This window comes from Podarcis gaigeae (genome assembly GCF_964106915.1).
Source record: "Podarcis gaigeae genome assembly, chromosome: 7".
Lineage (NCBI taxonomy): Eukaryota > Metazoa > Chordata > Lepidosauria > Squamata > Lacertidae > Podarcis > Podarcis gaigeae.
Window position 1 is genome coordinate 17,124,944 of NC_139683.1, and position 21,683 is coordinate 17,146,626.

Consider the following 21,683-nt stretch of genomic DNA (forward strand, 5'->3'; position numbering starts at 1 on the left):
GACCAGGGAATCCTTCACACCTGCCCGCCTCCTGTCCCCCAAAAACAGTACTTCTGTCTTGTCAGGATTCAACCTCAATCTGTTAGCCGCCATCCATCCTCCAACCGCTTCCAGACACTCACATAGGACCTTCACCGCCTTCACTGGTTCTGATTTAAAAGAGAGGTAGAGCTGGGTATCATCTGCATACTGATGAACACCCAGCCCAAACTACCTGATGATCTCTCCCAGAGGCTGCATGTAAATGTTGAAAAGCATGGGGGAGAGGACAGAACCCTGGGGCACCCCACAAGTGAGAGCCCAGGGGTCTGAACACTCATCCCCCACCACCACTTTCTGAACACGGCCCAGGAGGAAGGAGCGGAACCACTGTATGACAGTGCCCCCAGCTCCCAGCCCCTCAAGACGGTCCAGAAGGATGTCATGGTCGATGGTATCAAACGCCGCTGAGAGATCCAGCAGAACTAGGAAACAGCTCTCACCTTTGTCCCTAGCCCGCCGGAGATCATCAACCAGTGCGACCAAGGCAGTTTCAGTCCCATGATGAGGCCTGAATCCCGACTGGAAGGGATCCAAATGGTCCGCTTCTTCCAGGCGTGCCTGGAGTTGTTCAGCAACCACTCGCTCAATCACCTTGCCCAAGAATGGAAGGTTTGAGACTGGGCGATAATTGGCCATTGTGGCCGCATCTAAAGTTGTTTTTTTAAGAAGCGGTTTAATAACCGCCTCTTTCAGCGGGTCTGGGAAGGCTCCTTCACGGAGGGAAGCATTCACCACCCCACGAAGCCCATCGCCCAGTCCTTCCTGGCTAGCTTTTATAAGCCAGGATGGGCAAGGATCCAGGAGACAGGTGGTTGGCTTCACTCGTCCAAGCAGCCTGTCCACATCCTCGGAGGTAACAGATTGGAATTGATCCCACACAACTTGACTAGACAGGACTCTAGCACTCTCCCGCCCCGGCCCTGCTCCCACGGTGGAGTCTACTTCTTTCCGAATCTTAGCGATTTTATCTGCAAAAAACTTTGCAAAATCATTGCAGGAGAACATGTGGCCCGTACTGGGCCCCGATGTTGCAGGTGGTTCCGCTAAATTGTGAACCACCTGAAAAAGTCTCCTGCTGCTGTTTTCTGCAGATGCAATAGAGGCGGTGAAGAAAGTCTTCTTCGCCGTCGCTATCGCCACTTGGTAGGCTCGACGTTGAGCTCTAACCTGTGTCCTGTCAGATTCGGAATGAGTTATCCGCCACCGGCGCTCTAGCCGTCTCAACGATTGTTTCATTGCCCTCAGATCCGTGGAAAACCACGGGGCTCTCCGGGCTCCATGCAATCGGAGAGGGCGCTTCGGAGCCAAACAGTCAATAGCCCTGGTTAACTCCACATTCCAGCGGGCCACCAGGGAATCGGCTGAAAGGCCATCAACATGGGATAAAGCATCCCCTACCACTCTCTGGAAACCATTTGGATCCATTAAGTGGTGGGGGCGGACCATCTGAATCGGTCCCACCTCCCTGCAGCGGGGATGGGTCGCAGAGAAGTCCAGTTGCACCAGGAAGTGATCTGACCATGGCACTTTCGTTTCGTTTTTACTTAGTGTCAGATCACCAACATCCATAGAGGTAAACACCAGGTCCAAGGCATGTCCGCGGCTATGGGTTGGGCCAGACTTATTCAGGGACAGCCCCATGGAGGCCATGCTTTCCACGAAGTCCCGAGCGGCCCCTTGTAAGGTCGTGTCGGCATGGATGTTAAAATCCCCTAGGACAACCAAGCTAGGTGTCTCCAGGAGAACATCCGCCACGACCTGAAGCAGCTCGGGCAGGGAATCCTTGGTGCAGCGGGGAGGTCGGTACACCAAAAGGAATCCTGTACTGCCCCTATTGCCCAACTTCCAGAACATGCACTCGGAAAACCGTGTCTTCCCAATAGGACGCCTGGTGCAAACTAATTACTTCCTAAAAATCACTGCAACCCCCCCTCCCCGCCCACATGACCTGGGTTGCTGTGCGTAAGAGAAACCTGGTGGACAAGCAGCGGCAAGGACAGGCCCAACTGCTTCATCCAACCAAGTCTCTGTTACACGTGCCAGGTCAAGTCCTCCATCCATGATCAAGTCATGGATGGCAGTGGTCTTATGAATCATTGACCTGGCATTGCACAGCAACACTTTCAGGTCATGTGGGTATCCCTTGCTGATTCTAGTATCCATCCGGTCAGGACCAGACCCGGAGGCAGGGATAGTCCTCAGACAACGACTAAACCTGCCTCCTCTGTAATGACATGGTCTGGTCTTAGCATTGGTCTGGTTTTACTATATGCTCATTTCTTTATTGTGTTTCTAAAATTTAGAGTCTAAGTCTTGGAGAATAAAATAGGAACCTCCCCCCCAAGTTTAAGGAGCCTCATCTTCTCATATTTGAGAATATGTTATCAGAGAGACTGTATTTTTGTAATCTGTTTTGGACAGCCAGTATGGTGTAGTGGATAATGCAGGGTGAAGAACCTCCAGATTTTGGACTCCAGTTCCCCTCATCCCTGATTATTGGTTATGCTGTCAGAGGTTGATAAGAGTTGGAGTCAAGCAACATCTGGAGGACCATAGAGTCTCCACCCCTTGGATAGAGTACTGGACTGGGACGAAGGAAAACAGGTGCAATTCTTGTTCTGCCACGAGGCTCATTCTGGCTTTTTAGATACTGTCCCCTGAAATATTCAGTGATAACATGTGGTGGGATATTCTGGAGTGGATGGGAGGCTTATCTCCCAGCTAAATTGACATCGCATGTTTGTTGAAAGGATAAAATATGGAGGGTTGAAGGGGGAGAACCATGTCTGTCAATGTGAGTTCCTTGGAAGAAAGGCGGAATTTAAACAGTGATACATTGATTAAAGAAAGCCACCATAAGTTGTTGTTTTTTTAACAATGCAAACTCTGAACCTGTTTTGTTTAAGGTTGAAAGGGGAGAAAGAACCACCAACAGCTTGGCTAGGAAATTCTTGGATTTTATTACTGTGCCCTGATGGTTGCAGTGTAACGGTATTGAGCGCCTGCATTCTCTGGAGCTTGGAGAATTGGAATCTCAGGGCACCTGTTTCAGAAATGTTTCTATAGTGGAATTGTTCGGCAGTTTCCATGGCAATAAACTTGCCTCGTGGAATGGGTACAATGGCACTCCACATTTAGATCAGCCGCTTTCGGCACTGCTTTTCAAAACCTTAAACTTCATTTTGGTCAAACCACCCTAAGGATTGTAAGAGCCTGTGCTTGTCACAGTGCAGACTGACTCGCGGTCTCACAGGCCATGGCGGTGCCCTGTTAAGGACACGGATGCCCTTAAAGGAAAAAAGAATGCTCCAGGCCTTCCGTCTGCGTACCTGGTTTCTTTGACAGATCAATAAGCCTTCAGTGCTGCTTACACAAGATTAATAGCACATGTTGTAAAGGTACAAAGCTCAATAGCTTTATTTCCTGCAGACCTAGGCACTTACAAAGGGAGCGTAAAAGTGATTGATAGCGATGCAGCTTGGAGAATGTAAAAATGTCTTGCCGCTGTCATGTTGCAATGTTAGATAGCTTGCAAGTGGGGACTTGCAAAAAACCTCTGGGCAGGGGCGAGGCAAAGAGGAGATGCTTTTCCCCTTTTAGCTATTCCTCCCACCACCCATGTGCGCTTCGTGCCTCTGTGGGGACCACCACTGCAGCTCATTGGCTGGCGCTGTGATGCATACGGCTCAAGCCAGAGGCCATTTCTCCAGTTCGGCTGCGTGGAGCAGCCTTGGTTGTCTCACTGCAAAAGCCGTGAACAACGGGGCTGTGGTAGGGTCCCTAGGCATGGACCCAGTTCTGGGACAGCTACACTACTGCTTGAACATAAGAATATCCCTGCTGGATCAGCCCAATGGCCCACCTAGTTCAGCATCCTGCTCTCACAGTGGCCAACCAAATGCCTGTGGGAATCCCACAAACAGGACCTGCGCGCCACATCACACTCACCTCCTGGGGTTTCCAGCCACTGGTATTCAGAAGCATGACTGCCTCCAAAAAGTGGAGGTCAAACTAGTGAAGCTAGTAGCCATTGATAGTCTTACTTTCCAAGGATTTATTTAATCCTCTTTTCAAGCCATCCAAGTTGGTGGACTGCCTCTTGTGGGAGCTCATTCCTGTTGATCTATGCACAGTGCGGAGAAGTGCTTTCTTTTGTCCTAAATCTTCCAACCTTCATGAGTTACAGCATTAGGAGAGAGGGAGCAAAACTCATTTCTTCATGACATGCGTACAGTACTGTTAACTTCCAGGATCATGTTGCCTCCTGATTTGATTCAAGTATGTTCACACATTGTCCTTTATGCCAGGGTTGGTGATCCTGTGGCTTGTCAGATGATCTTGGACCCCCCATGTTCCATCATTCTCAGCGAGCATAACCAGTGGTGACGATGGACATTGTAGTCAACAACATCTAGAGGGCCGCAGGGTTCCTACTGCTGCTTTATGCAGACATCTACTTGGGTGGGCGGAGGTTATTGCCTTTGTTTGTTACAATGGTATGCATTTTTGTGGGTTTTATCTTGTAAATCGCCCTGTGATGCTCGGATGAAGGGTGTTGTAGAAATTCCATAAACAATAAATAAATAATCCGAGTGAAAATGGTGGGTTGGAGCCCCCTGCTGCCATCCTTCTCACTAGACAAGTTCACTATTCCCAGTTTGTCATGTAACAGGATCAATTTGTGTTGCCCCTAATGTTTTTTAGGGGGCTAGATGGCTCTGCCAAATTAATTCCAAGCATAAGGTTCCAGTTTAAGTTGAAAGTTGTAATATAGCCGATTTAAAACTCATGCCACCAGTGCAGGGGCTGGGGTGATTAATAAGAAATTGTATGAACCTCATAGGAGAGTTCTAGGGATTTGAGATTGGGAGAACACTCTGGCAGGCACCCATCACCTCTGACTCTCAGGCTACAGGGGCTGTTTTCTTCACGTTGAGCTGAACTCTGTTTCCAGTATTTGCTAGCTGTTTGAGCAGTGTTAGAAACTCAGATACATAAACTAGGCGCCAAATGGCTTGTTAAACCAAGATTGCAGTTGCCAAAACAGAACGCCTAGCTGCCATTTTGGGGTCAGATGGCTTGAAAGTCGTATTTTTCAATATGGCTTTTGGGTTCCTGAAATTCATTCTGATCGTGCAGATAAAAATATAATGGATAGAATTCTACAGGATTTGTTGCTAGTGTGTGAAAACAGCCAGGATCCAAGGATCAGCAGCCATGCATCTCCGGTGGAGACTTCAGGTGCCATCCTGGCGCCTGGGCATCTTCACTTGGTTGCAAGTGGCCAATAGCCAGTTGCAAGTGCTTAACATTGAGAGACTACTTCAGTGATTGGTGGCCATGACTGGGAAAGTGACATCGTTTCTATGGGAATGCACAAGCACATCCTATGACAGGGTTGCATACCAATTGCCTGTTTCATTTAACAGGGTATTTGAGCAGAAGGTTAATCCTCATTAAAAAAAAAATACTTAATGAAACCTGCTCTTCCGCTTGGCAATTAGTTCAGCTTGAGCAGAATATGTGACTCTTGAGTTGGCTTTCCAGAAAAGAAAATCTGCTCTCGCTATGATTACCTTTGCTAGATTCCTTGACCCTCGTGAGGACTGATCTCCATGTAGTTGACATGTTATGTTTCTGTGTTGCTTTTCCATTAGAGTAAGTCCATTACCTAAGGTAAAAATTAAATTTCAAATCCTCTACTTTATTCTTGTTTTGAGCAAGTATGCAGGACAAAGTACATGTGATGTCTTAACGTCTCTTTGATTCATATCTCCTGGACCTGCTCTTATTCTTCTTAATTTTATTAGTATATTTAGATTGTCTGGACGTGGTGTCAAACTTTGGGCAGTGGAATGCTTCAATTATTCATGTTTGGCTCTGTCCCCTGTATTTCTTGGGATACTACCTGCTAGTTGAACCGAATGATCTGTTCTAAACGAGGCTCTTGGAATCTGTATTTTCAGGTAGTGCTGAAGATCATCAAGCATTACCAGGAAGAAGGCCAGGGCAATGAAGTGGTCCAGGGTGTGCTGCTGGGGCTAGTGGTGGAAGACAGGCTCGAAATCACCAACTGCTTTCCGTTCCCCCAGCATACAGAGGATGACGCCGACTTTGATGAAGGTAACAATTCACAATAATCATGTTTAAAGTCTCGCTCTGGGGCTATCATGCCTGCTGAAAACACTGTAAATTGGAGACCATATGGGAGAAGGAACCTAACACTAATATGTTCTGTTAGGTAGGTTCTCCTTGGGGAAATAAGTGTCTTTAGTACAGGGGTAGCCAATGTGGTGGCTACCAAAGTGGAGCTGGGACTCCAACTCCCATAAGGCCCAGCCTGCACGACCAGTGGTCTGGAATGATGGGAGCTGTAGTCCCGCAGCGTCGGGAGAACACCCCATTGGCTGCCCTTGCTCTGTTTGAGAGGTATATGTAATGTAAGGCAGGGACAGGTAGAAAACCACACCAAGGTCCTCTGGTGTATCGCTGGCCCATTCTGTTGTGCTGCCTGCTGGTTATTGGGCCACTTGAAAAGCATGTTGGATTGGGTGAAGCTTGGTCCAGAAGGAATTCTTTTGTTTTTAAGCAGGGTTGGGGGGCAGGAAGAGGGAGCAAGCATCAAAGAAATGGCAACAAGAAGAAGGCAATCTCCAGCTCTTCTGGTAATGCACTGTTTATTTAGCCCAATGCATTTTGGAGAAGTCTTCTTCATCAGAAGCTGTATGAACAGTTCAGTTGTTTCTTCTTCATTAAATTGGTATATTACCCCTGAAAGGTAGATTTCAGGGCAGTTCACAACATAAAACAACAACAACATAAAATTACAATATATATAAAAAAGTAATAAAAATAAGAACAAAAACAAACCAATAACACACACAACACATTTAAAAGGGCACCTGATGTCTATCAGCCAAAGCCCTGGTTGAAGAGATGTACAGTGGTACCTCGCAAGACGAAATTAATTCGTTCTGTGAGTTTTTTCGCCTTACGAATTTTTTGTCTTGCGAAGCACGGATTCCCATAGGAATGCATTGAAAATCAATTAATGCGTTCCTATGGTCAAAAAAAGTTTTAAAATCACCAAAGTGTACAGTACTGTACATACATTTTCTAAGACTCTGGGGGACAACTCGAAGAAGGTTTGCTTCTTGCTGAAGAACCTGTCCATGGTCTGCTGCTTCATCCGCCTTTTTAGCACCTCCCTGAAAGACGACATGATCCTCGTATCAAAAGTGTTTGCAAGGTCACGAGTCAGGTCCTTGTCAGGGTGGTGCCGCTGTGCAAAAGCCTGCACATCTTTCCACTTCTGGCAAATGTCTCTCAGTTCTTTCTTCTCCTTCTTCCTCTCGCTGGCCTCTGCAGCAGCAGTCTTCTTGGGCCCCATGGCAGCACAGCTCCTACCTTCGCAAACCCCCCCAAAAATAAAAAATCAGTGCTTCACATCCAAAAAATTCAAAAGCACCAAACCTCCTAGAAAACACCCCAATCCAAACCCCCCCCCCAAAGTTTTAAAAGTTTAACTTACCAAATGGCTGCAAAAGAAGTTATGAGTTACTATGAGTTGCAACTGCACCTCTTCAAGCAATGCACCCTGGGTATTAACGGTTTTAAGAAAAAGGAAACAAACTTGCAAGACGTTTTCGTCTTGCGAAGCAAGCCCATAGGGAAATTCATCTTGCGAAGCAACTCAAAAAAATGAAAAACTCTTTCGTCTTGCGAGTTTTTCGTCTTACGAGGCATTCGTATAACGAAGGCACCAGCTGGACCTTCCTGGGGAGAGCATTCCACAAACAGGGAGTCACTGCAGAAAAGGCCTGCTCTGATGTTGCTTCCCTCCAGACCTCCCATAGGGAAGGCACATGAAGAAGGGCCTCAGAGGATGATCTCAGTTTCTTAGCTCCAACAATATCTATATCCGTATGGTAGTATTGCCATGGGATCAGAGTTGTCTGTGGAAACACAACAAGAATATTTGTTAATCGTTGGATGAACAAATCTGGAGGAGCCCTCCAGATGTTGGATACCCTAGGTGGACAAGTGGTGGGCAGAGCCAGAAGTGTTCTGCTTCAGTTTCTACCATAACCACCTCAGTTTAGAAGCCATGAATTCACAAGATGGCTTTAGGTAAGTCTCAACCTTAGTTGCTGCCCCGACCTATGGGGCTAATGCTGTCCTACTTTACTTAACTGCTATACTATTATTCCTTATAAATTTTGTACATTTTGAGCTTTGAAGTGCCAAACGATAAATATAGGTGGCATTTACAAAGAAAATTCATATTGCAGTTCTAAAGATCTGGTTAACTTTGCTTATACCTGTTAATTTAAAAAAAGCTAGCATTTTATATCTTGTTCCTAAATCAGAAAGCATTTGCGTCTTTTTTTAGTATTTCTGTGGACCATTGTTCTTCTTTCCTAAAAAATATTGTTACTCCAACACAATCAGTTTCCCTACTGTGTTGTGTCTTGGATCTAAATTTATCTCCTGGGCTCTGATAAATTCTTAACTCAAGGTTTTCTAGCATAAGCTGAGAAAATCACATACATAAAAACTGTAAAAATTAGGGGTGGGTATCTTGTTTGACACCGAGAAATACATTCCAAATGTGTCATTGCCTATTAAAATATGCCTCTGCAGTCAAGAGGATTTGTGACTTCTCAAAAAAATGAAAGCTGCATGCTTTCAGATTCTGTCTTGGCCTTGAAGGCCCTAGAAAAGTAGCAGCAGGGTAACCAATCCCATTTCAGCCGGGTAGGCATGCACCGCAGTACAATGGTACCTCGGGTTACAGATTCCGCTAACCCAGAAATATTACCTCGGGTTAAGAACTTTGCTTCAGGATGAGAACAGAAATCGTGTGGCGGCAGCGGGAGGCCCCATTAGCTAAAGTGGTGCTTCAGGTTAAGAACAGTTTCAGGTTAAGAACGGACCTCCGGAATGAATTAAGTACTTAACCTGAGGTACCACTGTACTGTAATTCAGCCCTGGGTTCCTAATGTGCAGCTTTGTGTAAAATCTAAGCAGCTCCTATTCAGATTTCAGCTCCGTGCAGATATTTTGGATTGCTCTTTCTTCCTATTGGCAAATGGTTAAGAATAAGATAGATGATGACGATCCCTAAAATCGCGAGGGACATTGCAAACATTGCAAGTCAAGGTGCCTGCCCCCAGGCTTGCAGGCTCAGGGTAGAAATGGGGCATGTTTGGGAGGAAAGCAGAGCAAAATGAAGCGGCCTTATGTGTCTCAGGGAGGCACCTCAGTGTAATAATAACATTCAGTGTCAGGTGGAGGAGCATTTGTAACGTAGGAAGGACTCTGCTAGGGAGAAGGGATTTGGGAGAGAGGAGTACAGAGGGCAATCTTAGGTGTAAGCAGAAGGTTGTACCTGCCTAGAAGAAATATTTTGAGGAGCAGCATATGGGGGATGGGGAAGGGAGGGTAGATTGGAATGATTAAGAAGTTTGAAAGGAAGGACCAAGGCTGGTAGCCAGTGCACATGCTCCACTAGCATAAAGATTTCTGCATACTCAACATAACTCCCTCAATTTTTAAATAAAATAAATATAAAAAATAATAAGAAACCTTTATTGTCACTACACCACCTGTGTGCAGTGAAATTAAACGAGCCAGCCTCCCATAAACTCAGTTTTGTTCGCACTCTGTGTGCCTGTCGGAAGTCAATTGCACCACTATTTCCCCCCCATTTTCTACACACATGCGCTGCACCTTCCCCAAATCTGCTCTGAAGGGCTTGAAGAAATCTGGGAGGACAGATTTTGGAGGCTTGTGGGAAGAGGAAGGAGAGGGGAAGCTCCATTGCACAGCTAAAAATCCTTGTGCTGTTGGAATGATTTCTCTGAATAGCACCCAAGTAGCTTAACCTTCTTGAACTCTCTGCCTCTTAATACTAGGCAGTCGCCTTGGGTGTACTGTTTACAAGGCCTGCTAAAAACTTCTCTCTTTAGGCAAGCCTACCTGCCGCATGTATATAACTGTTGGTGTTATCTTTATTTTGATAATTTTGTTTTTGTCTACTTGTTTCCAAATCATTGATTTTACTGGCACTCTCTTAGTAGTGTTATGTATCATTTTTGTAAACCACTTGGGTTTTGTTTTATTAAGCAGAATCTGAATCTCGGTAGATTGTGTATTTATTTATATAAGCTGAGAAGAGAGGAAGACAGTGAAGAGAACTTGTAGCACCTGGCAGTATCTGTGTGCATGCTCACACTTGGAGAAGACAAACTCCCTTGGCAATGGGGATCTGCATGTGAGGCAGAAAGTGTTAGCAAAGCTCCAGCTGTACACTGGGGGTGGCAAATCTGTGTCCCATCCTCCCAGTTGATGTTGCTATATTGCAGCTCCCATCAGCACCAGCCAGCATCCTCAGTGATGATGGAGCCACAACATTTGTTGACTCTGGGCTCTCGGTTCCTGCTGTATGCACGTATCTTTTTCAATCCTGGCCCTTACGAAAGTAGCCTGAGCAACTTCAGAACGCTTGGAAAAATCAAAGCAAACATTCCATACATTTATAGTAAAATTGTTCACGTGGCAAAAGTCTGCATGTTCACATTGAGCCACTGTTTCTTTTTAATTATGGTTTGTTGTGAGTGTGCAAACCGTCCCATTTCAATCTTAACAGTGCAATCTGAATTGTTAAGGTTGCATCAGACATGTAAGTGGAACCTGTTTCTAGACCACAGAGCCATACGTAGCTTCATCTTGGGGCCTGAAATAACACTTCAGGTACAGAACTAAATCAGAAATTTCATACAGAAGCAGATCTATAGGCCTTACCATGTAGAGATAGAGGTTGAAAAAGAGAAATGGGTACATAAAAAGAGGGGGGGGGGGTTACTGGGGGGAGAGGAGGTCATGTGGAACACCATGGCTCCACTTTTTGAATCCAGAAATGTCTGTAGGCAAGCTTTGCTGATTTTTAAATTCTCCCCATATCCCGAGGACTGCTAACTTGCCTGATGGGAAGTGGGCAGAGATGAATGTGAAGGATGCTGAAGTCTTCAGGAGCACAAATGCTTATGAGGTGCTAACTTTGTAATGCAGTTCTGTGTCTGTACTGTTCACACTGCCTTTTAGAGCTCTTGAGCAGTGAGTCTTTTATATAAACTGAGATTAGACTTTGCAATAAAAACCCTTCTACTCCATTTGATGGTGATCTTAGGAACTGTACTGTCAAAACTATCATCTCTGAGAAATGAATCATCTATTCAGATGAATCATCTCCGACGCTGCTCTCCCAAGACCCCAAACTCACATTGGCCTGATTATTAAGTGAGCACTTGTTTCTCCAAAAGTGTAGAAAACTCCTACAAGGAGTTTAAAGCTTTTGTAACCGTAAAACAGGGGTAGCAGTCAGTGTACAGCACCTGGATTTGGTCAGGCTGCAACCTGACCCTTGGCCAATTCTGGATGGAGTCCCAACAGCAGCTTATGGAGAGGGATAGCTCATGTTGTCTATTCCTATGTTAAAGGCACACTGCACTCAATGCAGTAAAGGCCACCACTCAATAGTGTGGTGGTGTTCTCTTTATCTTGCAGTCTTAAATTAACACTGTGCTGGCATTTGTGGCTTGTACCTGTAAATGGCTGCTCTCAGATTGGAAATGTTGTGTACAGTGGTACCTTGGGTTAAGAACTTAATTTGTTCTGGAGGTCCGTTCTTAACCTGAAACTGTTCTTAACCTGAGGTACCACTTTAGCTAATTGGGCCTGCCACCGCTGCACAATTTCTGTTCTCATCCTGAAGCAAAGTTCTTAACCTGAGGCACTATTTCTGGGTTAGCGGAGTCTGTAACCTGCAGCATCTGTAACCTGAAGCGTCTGTAACCCGAGGTACCACTATAGTAGTTTATAGGGAAGGATGTGGTTTCTCAGGTACTTGGGGCCTGTTTTTTAGTGATGTCTGTCCATTCTTGGTGTGGCTCTGTGGTTTGGGAGAGAGCCTGCTGCACATGCATGGCATATACAGTGGTACCTTGGCTTACAGATGCTTCAGGTTACAGACTCTGCTAACCCAGAAATAGTACCCTGGGTTAAGAACTTTGCTTCAGAAGGAAAACAGAAATCGCCTGGTGGCAATACAGCGGCAGCAGGAGGCCCCATTAGCTAAAGTGGTGCTTCAGGTTAAGAACAGTTTCAGGTTAAGAACGGAGCTCCAGAACGAATTAAGTTCTTAACCCAAGGTACCAACTAGGCTACCCCATGGAGGCTTTCATTGTGGCTTTCCAAAGAACCCGATGCCGAGCAGGTATTCTGCAGCTTTTCATCTGCTGATTGTGAACCCTTTGGGGGTATAAGGAGTCAACTCTCACTGTGAACTTGCCAAAGAGAGCGGGAATGAGATTTATCAGCTCTGTGAATTTCCTCAGACAGAGCAGACAATAAATCTAGAACAAACAATATAATTCTTCATTTAAACTTTTATCTTTTATGTTGTTAACGGAAAGGCTTTTCTGTGGGGCTTCAAAAGCATATTACTTTGAATTATTTTCTCACATGCCTCCATTGGGATCTTTTCCCCTCAAGATGAAGGCTCATCTGCTACAATTCCTTTTACTTGACAAGCTACAAAATAAATCTATTTCGGGCAATTAAGCAAGGCTGTTATGAGAACTGAAAGGAAAATTGAGACAAGGTGGGGGTTTTTTTTTTAAATGGGCTGTTTATTAAAAGCCCCATTAGGGGGCACTGTTACCCAGCTTAAAACCAGTCACGTCTCATTTGTGTATGCTGGCTGTGTTAGGAGTGAGGCTCGCAACCGGGTGCCGGCGGAGCGGGGCAGGAAAAGGAGAGCTATTTTCATGTGCTAAGGTTCGACTACTGTTTTATACAACCAAGTTCCGTAAGCATGATACACAGCGCATTGATTTAAATACCTGTCCGATAAATTTGCTGGCTGTCCTTTCAGGCAAACTCTGCTAGCTTAAAAAGCGCAGGTGGTTAAGGTAATCTCTGCAAACCAGTATGCATTTATCTCTGTGTAGAACCCAACACAGTTCTTCCACTCTGCTCTAATAAACCCCTTTAGGGACAGACCATGGGTCCATCAGGCGCCACCTGTTCCTCTGCAAATGAATAACCACTGTAATTTCCATCTTCCTTCAATCTCAAGATCTTACCTTAGCATTACCTTACCTTACAGTTGTACTGTATCATCACAAGCTGAACGAAACCTAGTGGCTGGGGAAGGGCTGTAGGGCTGGTGGCACGGTGGGTTAGTATGCCTGGCTGCCAACCAGAAGGTTAGTGGCTCAATCCCACCCAGGGATGGTTGTGGGCAGGATTCCTGCACTTCAGGAGTTTGGACTAGATGACCCTTGGGATCCCTTCCAATGCTGACGATTCTGTCAGAGGATAGTAGAAACACAGGACTCTGCCTTTTACTGCATGAAATCATCGGCAGTGTTCAAAATTAGCCAGGCACATATTCCATAAGCTAGGACAGCAAGAGGCTATCCCAGAAGCCAGATCCCTCTTGCTGTTCCGGCTTCTGGGATTCAGAATATATTTTTTTCTTGTTTTCCTCCTCCAAAAACTAGGTGCGTCTTATGATCTGGCGCGTCTTACAGAGCGAAAAATACAGTATATCCCACCTTTTTCTCCTGGGAGTACAGGGTTTACCTCACTCCTCAGTTAATCCTCACAATGACCCTGTGAGGTAGGTTAACAGGCTCTGAGTGTCCCAAGGTCACCCATTGAACTTCCTGAGTGGGGATTTGAACCCTGATCTCCCAGGTCCCAGTCGGACACTCTAAGCACTACACCACACTGGCTTCCTGGAGTACTTCTTCTATGGAACAGGTTTATGAATTAAGTAGGTAAATGAATATGGGTAAAGAAAAATGTCACTTAGAGAAGGATCTGAAATATTTTCCTTGAAGCTTGAATTTGATTTATTCTGGATTGTTTTATTTGATGTTTCAATGTGTTGTATGCCGCTTTGAAATTTTTTCTTTAAAATATAAAGTGGTACAGAAATGAAATGAGTAATAATAATAATAATAATAATAATAATAATAATAATATCTCATTGGAGGAAAAAAGGCGCCTAGACATTCCGTTTTGACGACCATAACCTAGGTTAAAGGTGCCCTTTGGTGATTAGCTTATATATCTGAGTTTCTAACCCTGAATGTTGTTCCTTCCAGCTCAGAACTGTTTACAGTCTATACTGACTGGGAGCAGCTCTTGAGGTTTTCAGGCAAGAGTCTCTTTCAGCCTTGCCTGGAGATGCCAGGAATTAAAGCTGGGGCCATTTTTCATGCACTCTTCCACTGACCTGCGACCATTTCAAACTTGGTGTTGCAAGGTACATATTAACTGCAACTGAGAGCAGCAGCCCAACCTATTCTTAGTAGTGTTTGCTTTTAAAAAGCGTGAAATCATCACACTCAGCTTTCCCTGCCTCTTACTGGCTGCTGCTTGGGGAGGCTTGGAAATTCTGAGCATGGTGATATCACAGCAGGCAATGGCTTTCATAGGCGTTACTAGGCAGGAGCCAATATCCTTTTCATAACATCTCTTTTGGATCTTAAGTGACGTCCGTATTATTATTATTTTTCCTTTGATAAGTAGCCTATTTCAGATGATGCATTATAATACTGCTTTTGCATTTCATCTGTAACTGGCTGTGTAGCATTCATAAGAACATAAGAATAATAGAACCTTAGAATTATAGCATTGGAAGGGACCCTGAGGATCATCTAGTCCAGCCCCCCTGCAAAGCAGGAATACGCAGCTATCCCATGTGGGGATTGAACCAGCAACCTTGGCATGATCAGCACCACACTCTAACCCAGGCTTCCTCAACCTCGGCCCTCCAGATGTTTTTGGCCTACAACTGCCATGATCCTTAGCTAGCAGGACCAGTGCTCAGGGGTGCTGGAAATTGTAGTTTCAAAACTTCTGGAGGGCTGAGGTTGAGGAAGCCTGCTCTAACCAGCTGAGCTATCCAGGCCCTGCTACATTGGGTCAGAGACCCCTCTAGTCCTTCCAGATCCCCATAGGAGGTCCACAAGCAACTCCAGTGCATCAGCCTTCATCTTGTCTGTGGTTCCCAGCAGCTGCTGTTCAAAGGCATACTGCCTCCAAAAGTGGTCAAATCCTACTCACATTGTAGAAAAATAGAGGAACAGGCCTTTTGCAGATTACCAGGTGATTCTCTTTCCGGACGTTAACTAGACGTGTGTTAGGTTTTACTGCAGAATCCTAGCACCAGAATAACATTAACGTCATCCTTTAATGTTTAATCTCCCCTATTCTTCCTTAGGTTCCATAAACCGCTCGCTGGTATTTTTAGACGGCGTGCGGAACTTGTCTGAGCGAGCATCAGATTTTCCTTTCTCAGCCCGTCCTCATTTTACAAAATTTCAGTCTGCATCGTGCAGGAATATGTGATGGGTGCTTAAAGCTAATAAGCATCGCCATAAGGATGTGAACAGGAATATTGCTAAGACATTTAAAATGAAGAATAAAAAGCATGTAGCCATTTTCACATGATGCGGAAGAAATGCCATTTGGCAGCTGGCATTTGATTTCGTAACGCAGAGACCAGCGAATGCCAACCTGGTGCCCTTCAGACGTTGTTGGACTGCGATTCCCGTCATCCTCGACTAATTGCTGTGCTGTCTGGGGCTAATACAGACTGTGGGGCCACAGCCCTAGTGTGCAGCTAAGCTGGTGGACCCTTCAAGTTGTGTGTGTTTTGAATGGGAGCTCCCAATCCACAGGCTATATCTTTTGAGATGTAAGATAAGCAATATGACGCAGCAAAGGCAGTTTGCTGGGGGGGCACACATAAGCCAGTAAAGGTAAAGGGACCCCTGACCATTAGGTCTAGTCGTGGCCGACTCTGGGGTTGCGGCGCTCATCTCGCTTTACTGGCCGAGGGAGCTGGCGTACAGCTTCCGGGTCATGTGGCCAGCATGACTAAGCCGCTTCTGGCGAACCAGAGCAGCGCACGGAAACGCCGTTTACCTTCCCGCCGGAGCGGTACCTATTTATCTACTTGCACTTTGACGTGCTTTTGAACTGCTAGGTTGGCAGGAGCAGGGACCGAGCAATGCGAGTTCACCCCGTCGTGGGGATTTGAACCGCCAACCTTCTGATTGGCAAGTCTTAGGCTCTGTGGTTTAACCCACAGCTCCAGCCACGTCCCCACATAAGCCATTAGGTGCGCTTAAAATAATTCCCTGTATTGTGGTTGTCACCTGCCAGTTGAGTCTTCCTTTGTGCAAGTGGCAAGGGAGAGAGGATGGAAGATGACACAAAATGGCCGGATTGGGAGCCTGTTTTGAAAGGGGTACACCATCCTTAGCTTTTGTTTTAGGCATAAAGGACCATTCCCTTGCCTTGTCTATTTAAAGGGAGAAGCTGAAAATGGTCAACCCTCTGGAGGAATTATCTACTCACTCTGCCTCTCAGAGTGTTGGTATCTTTCATTTGATTCCATTGCACTATATGCATGTTCTCATCAAATTAACAGCCTGCAGGCCTTGCCTCTGTAGCATGCTTGTCTCAACTAAGTTAAATTCCTTCCCATTAGTCATAATTATATGACATACAAGCCTGCGGTGTACTCTATGAATTTTTGTTTGCATTTTATAGCTTACAAGACAAACAGCTGTTTAAGAACCTTTTTTTATTAATTAAAAAAAGTTTTTCCTGTGGTCTAAAACGCTAACACAAAATTTCATCACCTTTCTGTGGCTGCGCTTCTATGGGGGAAAAACTCCAATGTTCTGTTAATCTTCTAAATTATTTTTAAAACCCCACATTTTTCCTAAATTGATAGAATGAATCTCTGGAGAAAAAGCATAGGAAATGGTGCAAGTGTGTAACTAGAGATAATCAATATATATGTAATATTAATATTTTTCAGTCCTGTGTGGGCATCGGCTGCGTATGGCAATATTTTGAAAATGTTAACTTATTATGGCTTATTGGCTTACGGTTGAACGTTCCTGGTAAGAAATGTGTTGAATGTTCCATTTGTAGGTTATTCTGATAAGTTGTGGAAAGACCTTGGCACCGTTTAACTGAAATTTAAAATATATAAACCCTTTTAGTCTACAGCAGCTGAGATAACTTAAAGTTGAAATATGAGGGTTGAAACTAAAATATGACGTATCAAGAGTAATATTAATGGCTTTTCTCTTGCATCCGTTCATACCTGAGCTGTGAATATGTACATTTTTATATGGTTGTATTTATTTAAAAGTTAGGAACATTAAAATATCACTTTCATAGTAAAACAAAGTGTAAGTGTATTCTGATATTTAATACATGGCTGCATAAGGTAAGGCTTTTTTATTTTAAAAAATGTACTTGGTTTTTCAAACTTAAAATATTTTACAGGGTTGAGATTTATGAAGTGTCCAGCTGTTAGGTTGATCTAAAATACTTTCAGATTTGGCATTGCTAACATTCAGTTAAAATGCCAAAGCTGAAATTCAAAAAATATTTTTTTCTCCCAGAAACCATAAGGTGTGGCTGTTAGGATTTAACGATAACCTTTCTAGAGCAAATTTGAGATCAGAAAAACAGAATTTCTGTTTTGTCAGAATTGTCAGTTGAATTTCAGAATTGTCAGTTGAAGGACATCTAATTTCAATTTATACTAGTTTTAATATGAAACAATACATTCTGTAAGGATCAGCTGGATTTTGCCTAAATCAAGCTGTTGTCTTAGTTTTCTCCTCCTTTTTTGTTGTTGAAAAAGCTCCCCTCCCCAGCAGTTGCTTTTAATTAAAATATAAATATATATTTTACTTACCTTTATATATTTGGGATGTCTGGCAGTTTTATATATGAAGAAATTAAAGCCGACTTACGAACATGCTTTCCCTTATTCTTTCATGCACCACGCTTCGCAGGCTGTCACTTAAAATATGATTTTTTCAGGTTTTTATGAATCTATTTTGTTTGTGATTTATGTACACCCCCAACTCTAGCTTCAACACCTTTGTTCCGCCCCCCCTCCTTTCGCACCTTTGGAATCCACTTCCACTTGAGATTTAATTACTCAAATGAATTAACTGGGAACTTCCATTATGTCAATATTGCAAACCCTGACCAAAGAAGAAATGTGTGAATTAAATTCAGGGAAAAAAGCCAAAGTTCTCTGAGCCACACTTTTTTAAAGAAATGCCTATGTCCATTGCTACATCCATCTTCAAGGCTACTTCTGAAGAGACCAGAGTTCTTATAGACTTTAATAACGACAAGACCTTTGTTATGAGAAGCAGTAAGAATGCTTCAATAAGTGTCAGAATCTTTGTGGCAAGTGGAACATAATGAACTTGGTCTCTGCAAAAGTAAAGTAAAATAAAAGCTGAGGATATATCAGGAGTAAATATGGCATAGTTTACCAATTAGAGGTAGAAGGAAATGTGATTAATTCACTTAGAAAGGGGGGAAACAGTGGGATAGAGAGACAATTAATTAAAGTGCAAATATCATTTGGGAAACCTTGAAGCTTTGCTTCAAAAGACTAGAGTTTTAGCGCAACTAGCTTTTCTGAACATTTTTTTAGGGAGGGGGAGGGACAAGGGAATTCATTGCTCTTTATCTTTTTTAATAAAATAAAATGGCCAAAGATAATTTTCTTACTTGCCAAACCAGATTATACCTTCATTTTAGTATATCCAAGGAGCTGTAATATTGCAGAATATTGGCCCTCGTACAGTTCTGTGCAGCAGATTGAGATTGGGACTTGTTTAGAAAATCTTCCCTCGGCTAGGCTTGCTTAATTCAATACGATACAGAAACCTTGTGCCTTTTAATAGTTGTGAAGAATGAGAAGCCTCTGCACAAAACTTTGTACTGCTCCATCTAACACTCACTGTGATAAGTCAGTCATTACTATTTAAAGCGAGAGCAACAAACAAATATATCTGATGTAAGCGAATGACACAGTAGTTGAGGGTATTCTGAAAATGCACACAATCAGATTATGGAGAACAGGTAAATGCCAGTATTTAATCTAGTTAATAGGATGTTGGAGGCGAATCAAACACCAGCAAATGCTATCTGCCTGGATCATGCAAAATTGTTAGCACAACCGTTAACCTGGCAACTTGCCGATAAAGGTTCAGATGTCCACTAATAGTTTTCAGCACATAATTTTGGATGTTATCAAATTAAATTAAACAAGTCACTCACTTTGTCCAGATACAGTAACATGTGCACATGTTGTAATTATATTATTATAGATAAATATGAAAATAGGCTGTGATCCAGTACTTGGGGAATGGTGGTAGGAAGACGTAACTCTTGAGTACCAGAATCAAATTTCTGGTTACAACTACCTAATGCAGACTGATTTTTGTTAGCTAAAGACAGGGAATTTTTTCCCCTGTAGTGTGTGTCACCACCATCCTTTGTTTCTATACATTTACCATAATTTCCAACTTCTAGGGCTGTAGTACTAACCCCAATTGCCTGCAAGTAAGCTTCATAGGACATTTAGGAGTAATCAGGATTGTGCTGTAAACCTCTGTAAGAACCATAGGGTATAATTTGCTTCGGCTAAGTCAAGGGGAAATGGCAATTGACACCTTTTCCCATTTTTGGCTACCATGCATCCTAGGGAGTGAAATTTAGAGATACAGTGGTACCTTGGGTTAAGTACTTAATTCGTTCCGGAGATCCGTTCTTAACCTGAAACTGTTCTTAACCTGAAGCACCACTTTAGCCAATGGGGCCTCCTGCTGCTGCCATGCTGCTGGAGCACGATTTCTGTTCTTATCCTGAAGCAAAGTTCTTAACCTGAAGCACTATTTCTGGTTTAGCAGAGTCTGTAACCTGAAGCGTATGTAACCTGAAGTGTATGTAACCCGAGGTGCCACTGTAATAGAAATAAAAGGTGGATGATGAAGGCGTGTCTGACAACATCACAATTTTGAAGCTTTAGTTACTACATCTCTTGTACTCGAAAAATAATAAATAATGGAGGGTATGACTTAGACTACTACATGTTGACCACACCACCAGTGAAACTACACCCCTAAGTTAGGAGAGCCTCATCTGCTGCCTGTGATGCCGTGTAAAAACCTGCACATAGAATCCTTTAGAATCATAGGGTTGGAAGGGGACCACAAGGATCATCTAATCCACCCCACCTGCAATGCAGGAATCTTTTGCCCAACATGGGATTCGAACCCACAACCCTGAGATTAAGAGTCTCATTCTCTGCCGGCTGAGAAAGTGGAGACACTTGAGTTGCACGTAGGAATCCTGGAGTATAGGATTTAGCCCCGGAAGCACGAATTCAGTCCTTAGTTTCCGAAACTGAATTCAGGACACTTCCTTTTCAGTTTCTTATCCTGCAAGGGTTTGCTGTTTAGGGTAACTTCACCTTCACTTCAGTAGGTAGGTTAACAAGAAAGCCCTTGGGTCACATTAAAAAGTGAAAGAATTGAAAAATCTGTTTTGGAGGTATATTAAAAGAATGTTTAGTTTAATTCCTTAAACTGCAATAGTACTTGGAACATGACCCAATCTGTGATGTGCAGCTTGAAAATAGTATTTTGACAGAAGTATCAGAAGTGATATATTCAATCCCGCCCACCCACTCCGGTTTTGGGAATTGATAGTAAAACTTCAGAGTCTATAGAGAAGTTTGAGATTTTAGTAAGGTTTTTGTCGTTTTCAAAAGCCTGCCGCGTACAGACACTCGCATCCCTACAAGAAAGAAAAAGAAAACCCAGTGCTGTTCGCGACTTTCATTTGAAGTCCTTAGCGTTTAGTTGTAGGATGGATTTAACATTTATTAGTGTTTATGGCCATTCAAGCTGAGACGATTACGTTGTGGAACCCAAACTCACCACAAAGGGTTTGGGTCTCCTGACTTTGGTGCCAGCTGTTCCCGACACCGCAATTATTATTATTATTATTATTTTACAGCAGAAGGTGTCAAAGTATGGAACACAGTTGTGTAAACGTGCCTGGGATGTCCAACACGAGCACTTTCGTGAATTTATGAATGCTTTGCAATTCTTAGAATAGCTGTCCTGTTTTCTTAAAACAAAATAAAGCAACAGAAAAAAGCCCTTCTGTGAATAAACTGATTGTAAAGAAAATTGCATTGATACAGGAGAGGGCAGTGTGTTGCCTCTGAGATGCTTATGTGTAGCTTGAAAAGATGCCTGTGGCTCTCAGAAGGATTCTCTCCCAGAAAGTTAGGTTCAATGTGACCAGTTTAGTTTGCTGTGCTGTGAAGAGTGTTAGAACTACCCCAAGCACTTCATCGTTTGTGGAGAATGAGATATTCAGCACAAGTTCCCTATCAGAAAACTGGGCATAATAGTGTCTGGAATTGGGGGCTATTGTGTAGAAAGTGCCTTGGACCAAGTCAGTGTTATAAATTCGGAAGGACCGGTTTTTAGGGTTAAAGCACAGCAATAAGAACAGAATAAAAATAGCCACTTAAAGTCATCTCTTCTCTAAACTGATTTATTGCCAATTTTGTAGAGTCAAATCATCTGTATGTTAGCAAGCGTCTTTTGTGGGTCTGGCCAGTGATATGCTTGGCAGAAGTAGTTTCTCATTCAAGGCAGGTAGGTATCTTAGCCGTACTAGGAAACTATATTGAGGTTTAGCATCAGTTCAGT

General features: G+C 43.7%; 2 protein-coding genes across 2 annotated transcripts in view; one reads left to right on the forward strand and one right to left on the reverse strand.

Annotated features, from left to right (window-relative positions):
- Positions 1–21,683, reverse strand: part of AARD (alanine and arginine rich domain containing protein) — a 571,840-nt gene that overhangs the window by 60,385 nt on the left and 489,772 nt on the right. The window lies entirely within an intron of this gene.
- EIF3H (eukaryotic translation initiation factor 3 subunit H) overlaps positions 1–21,683 on the forward strand; it is a 70,442-nt gene that overhangs the window by 11,192 nt on the left and 37,567 nt on the right. The window contains exon 2 of the mRNA XM_083749309.1: positions 6,009–6,165. Within this exon, the coding sequence (XP_083605435.1) occupies positions 6,009–6,165 (157 nt within the window). The remainder of the gene's footprint in view (positions 1–6,008; positions 6,166–21,683) is intronic.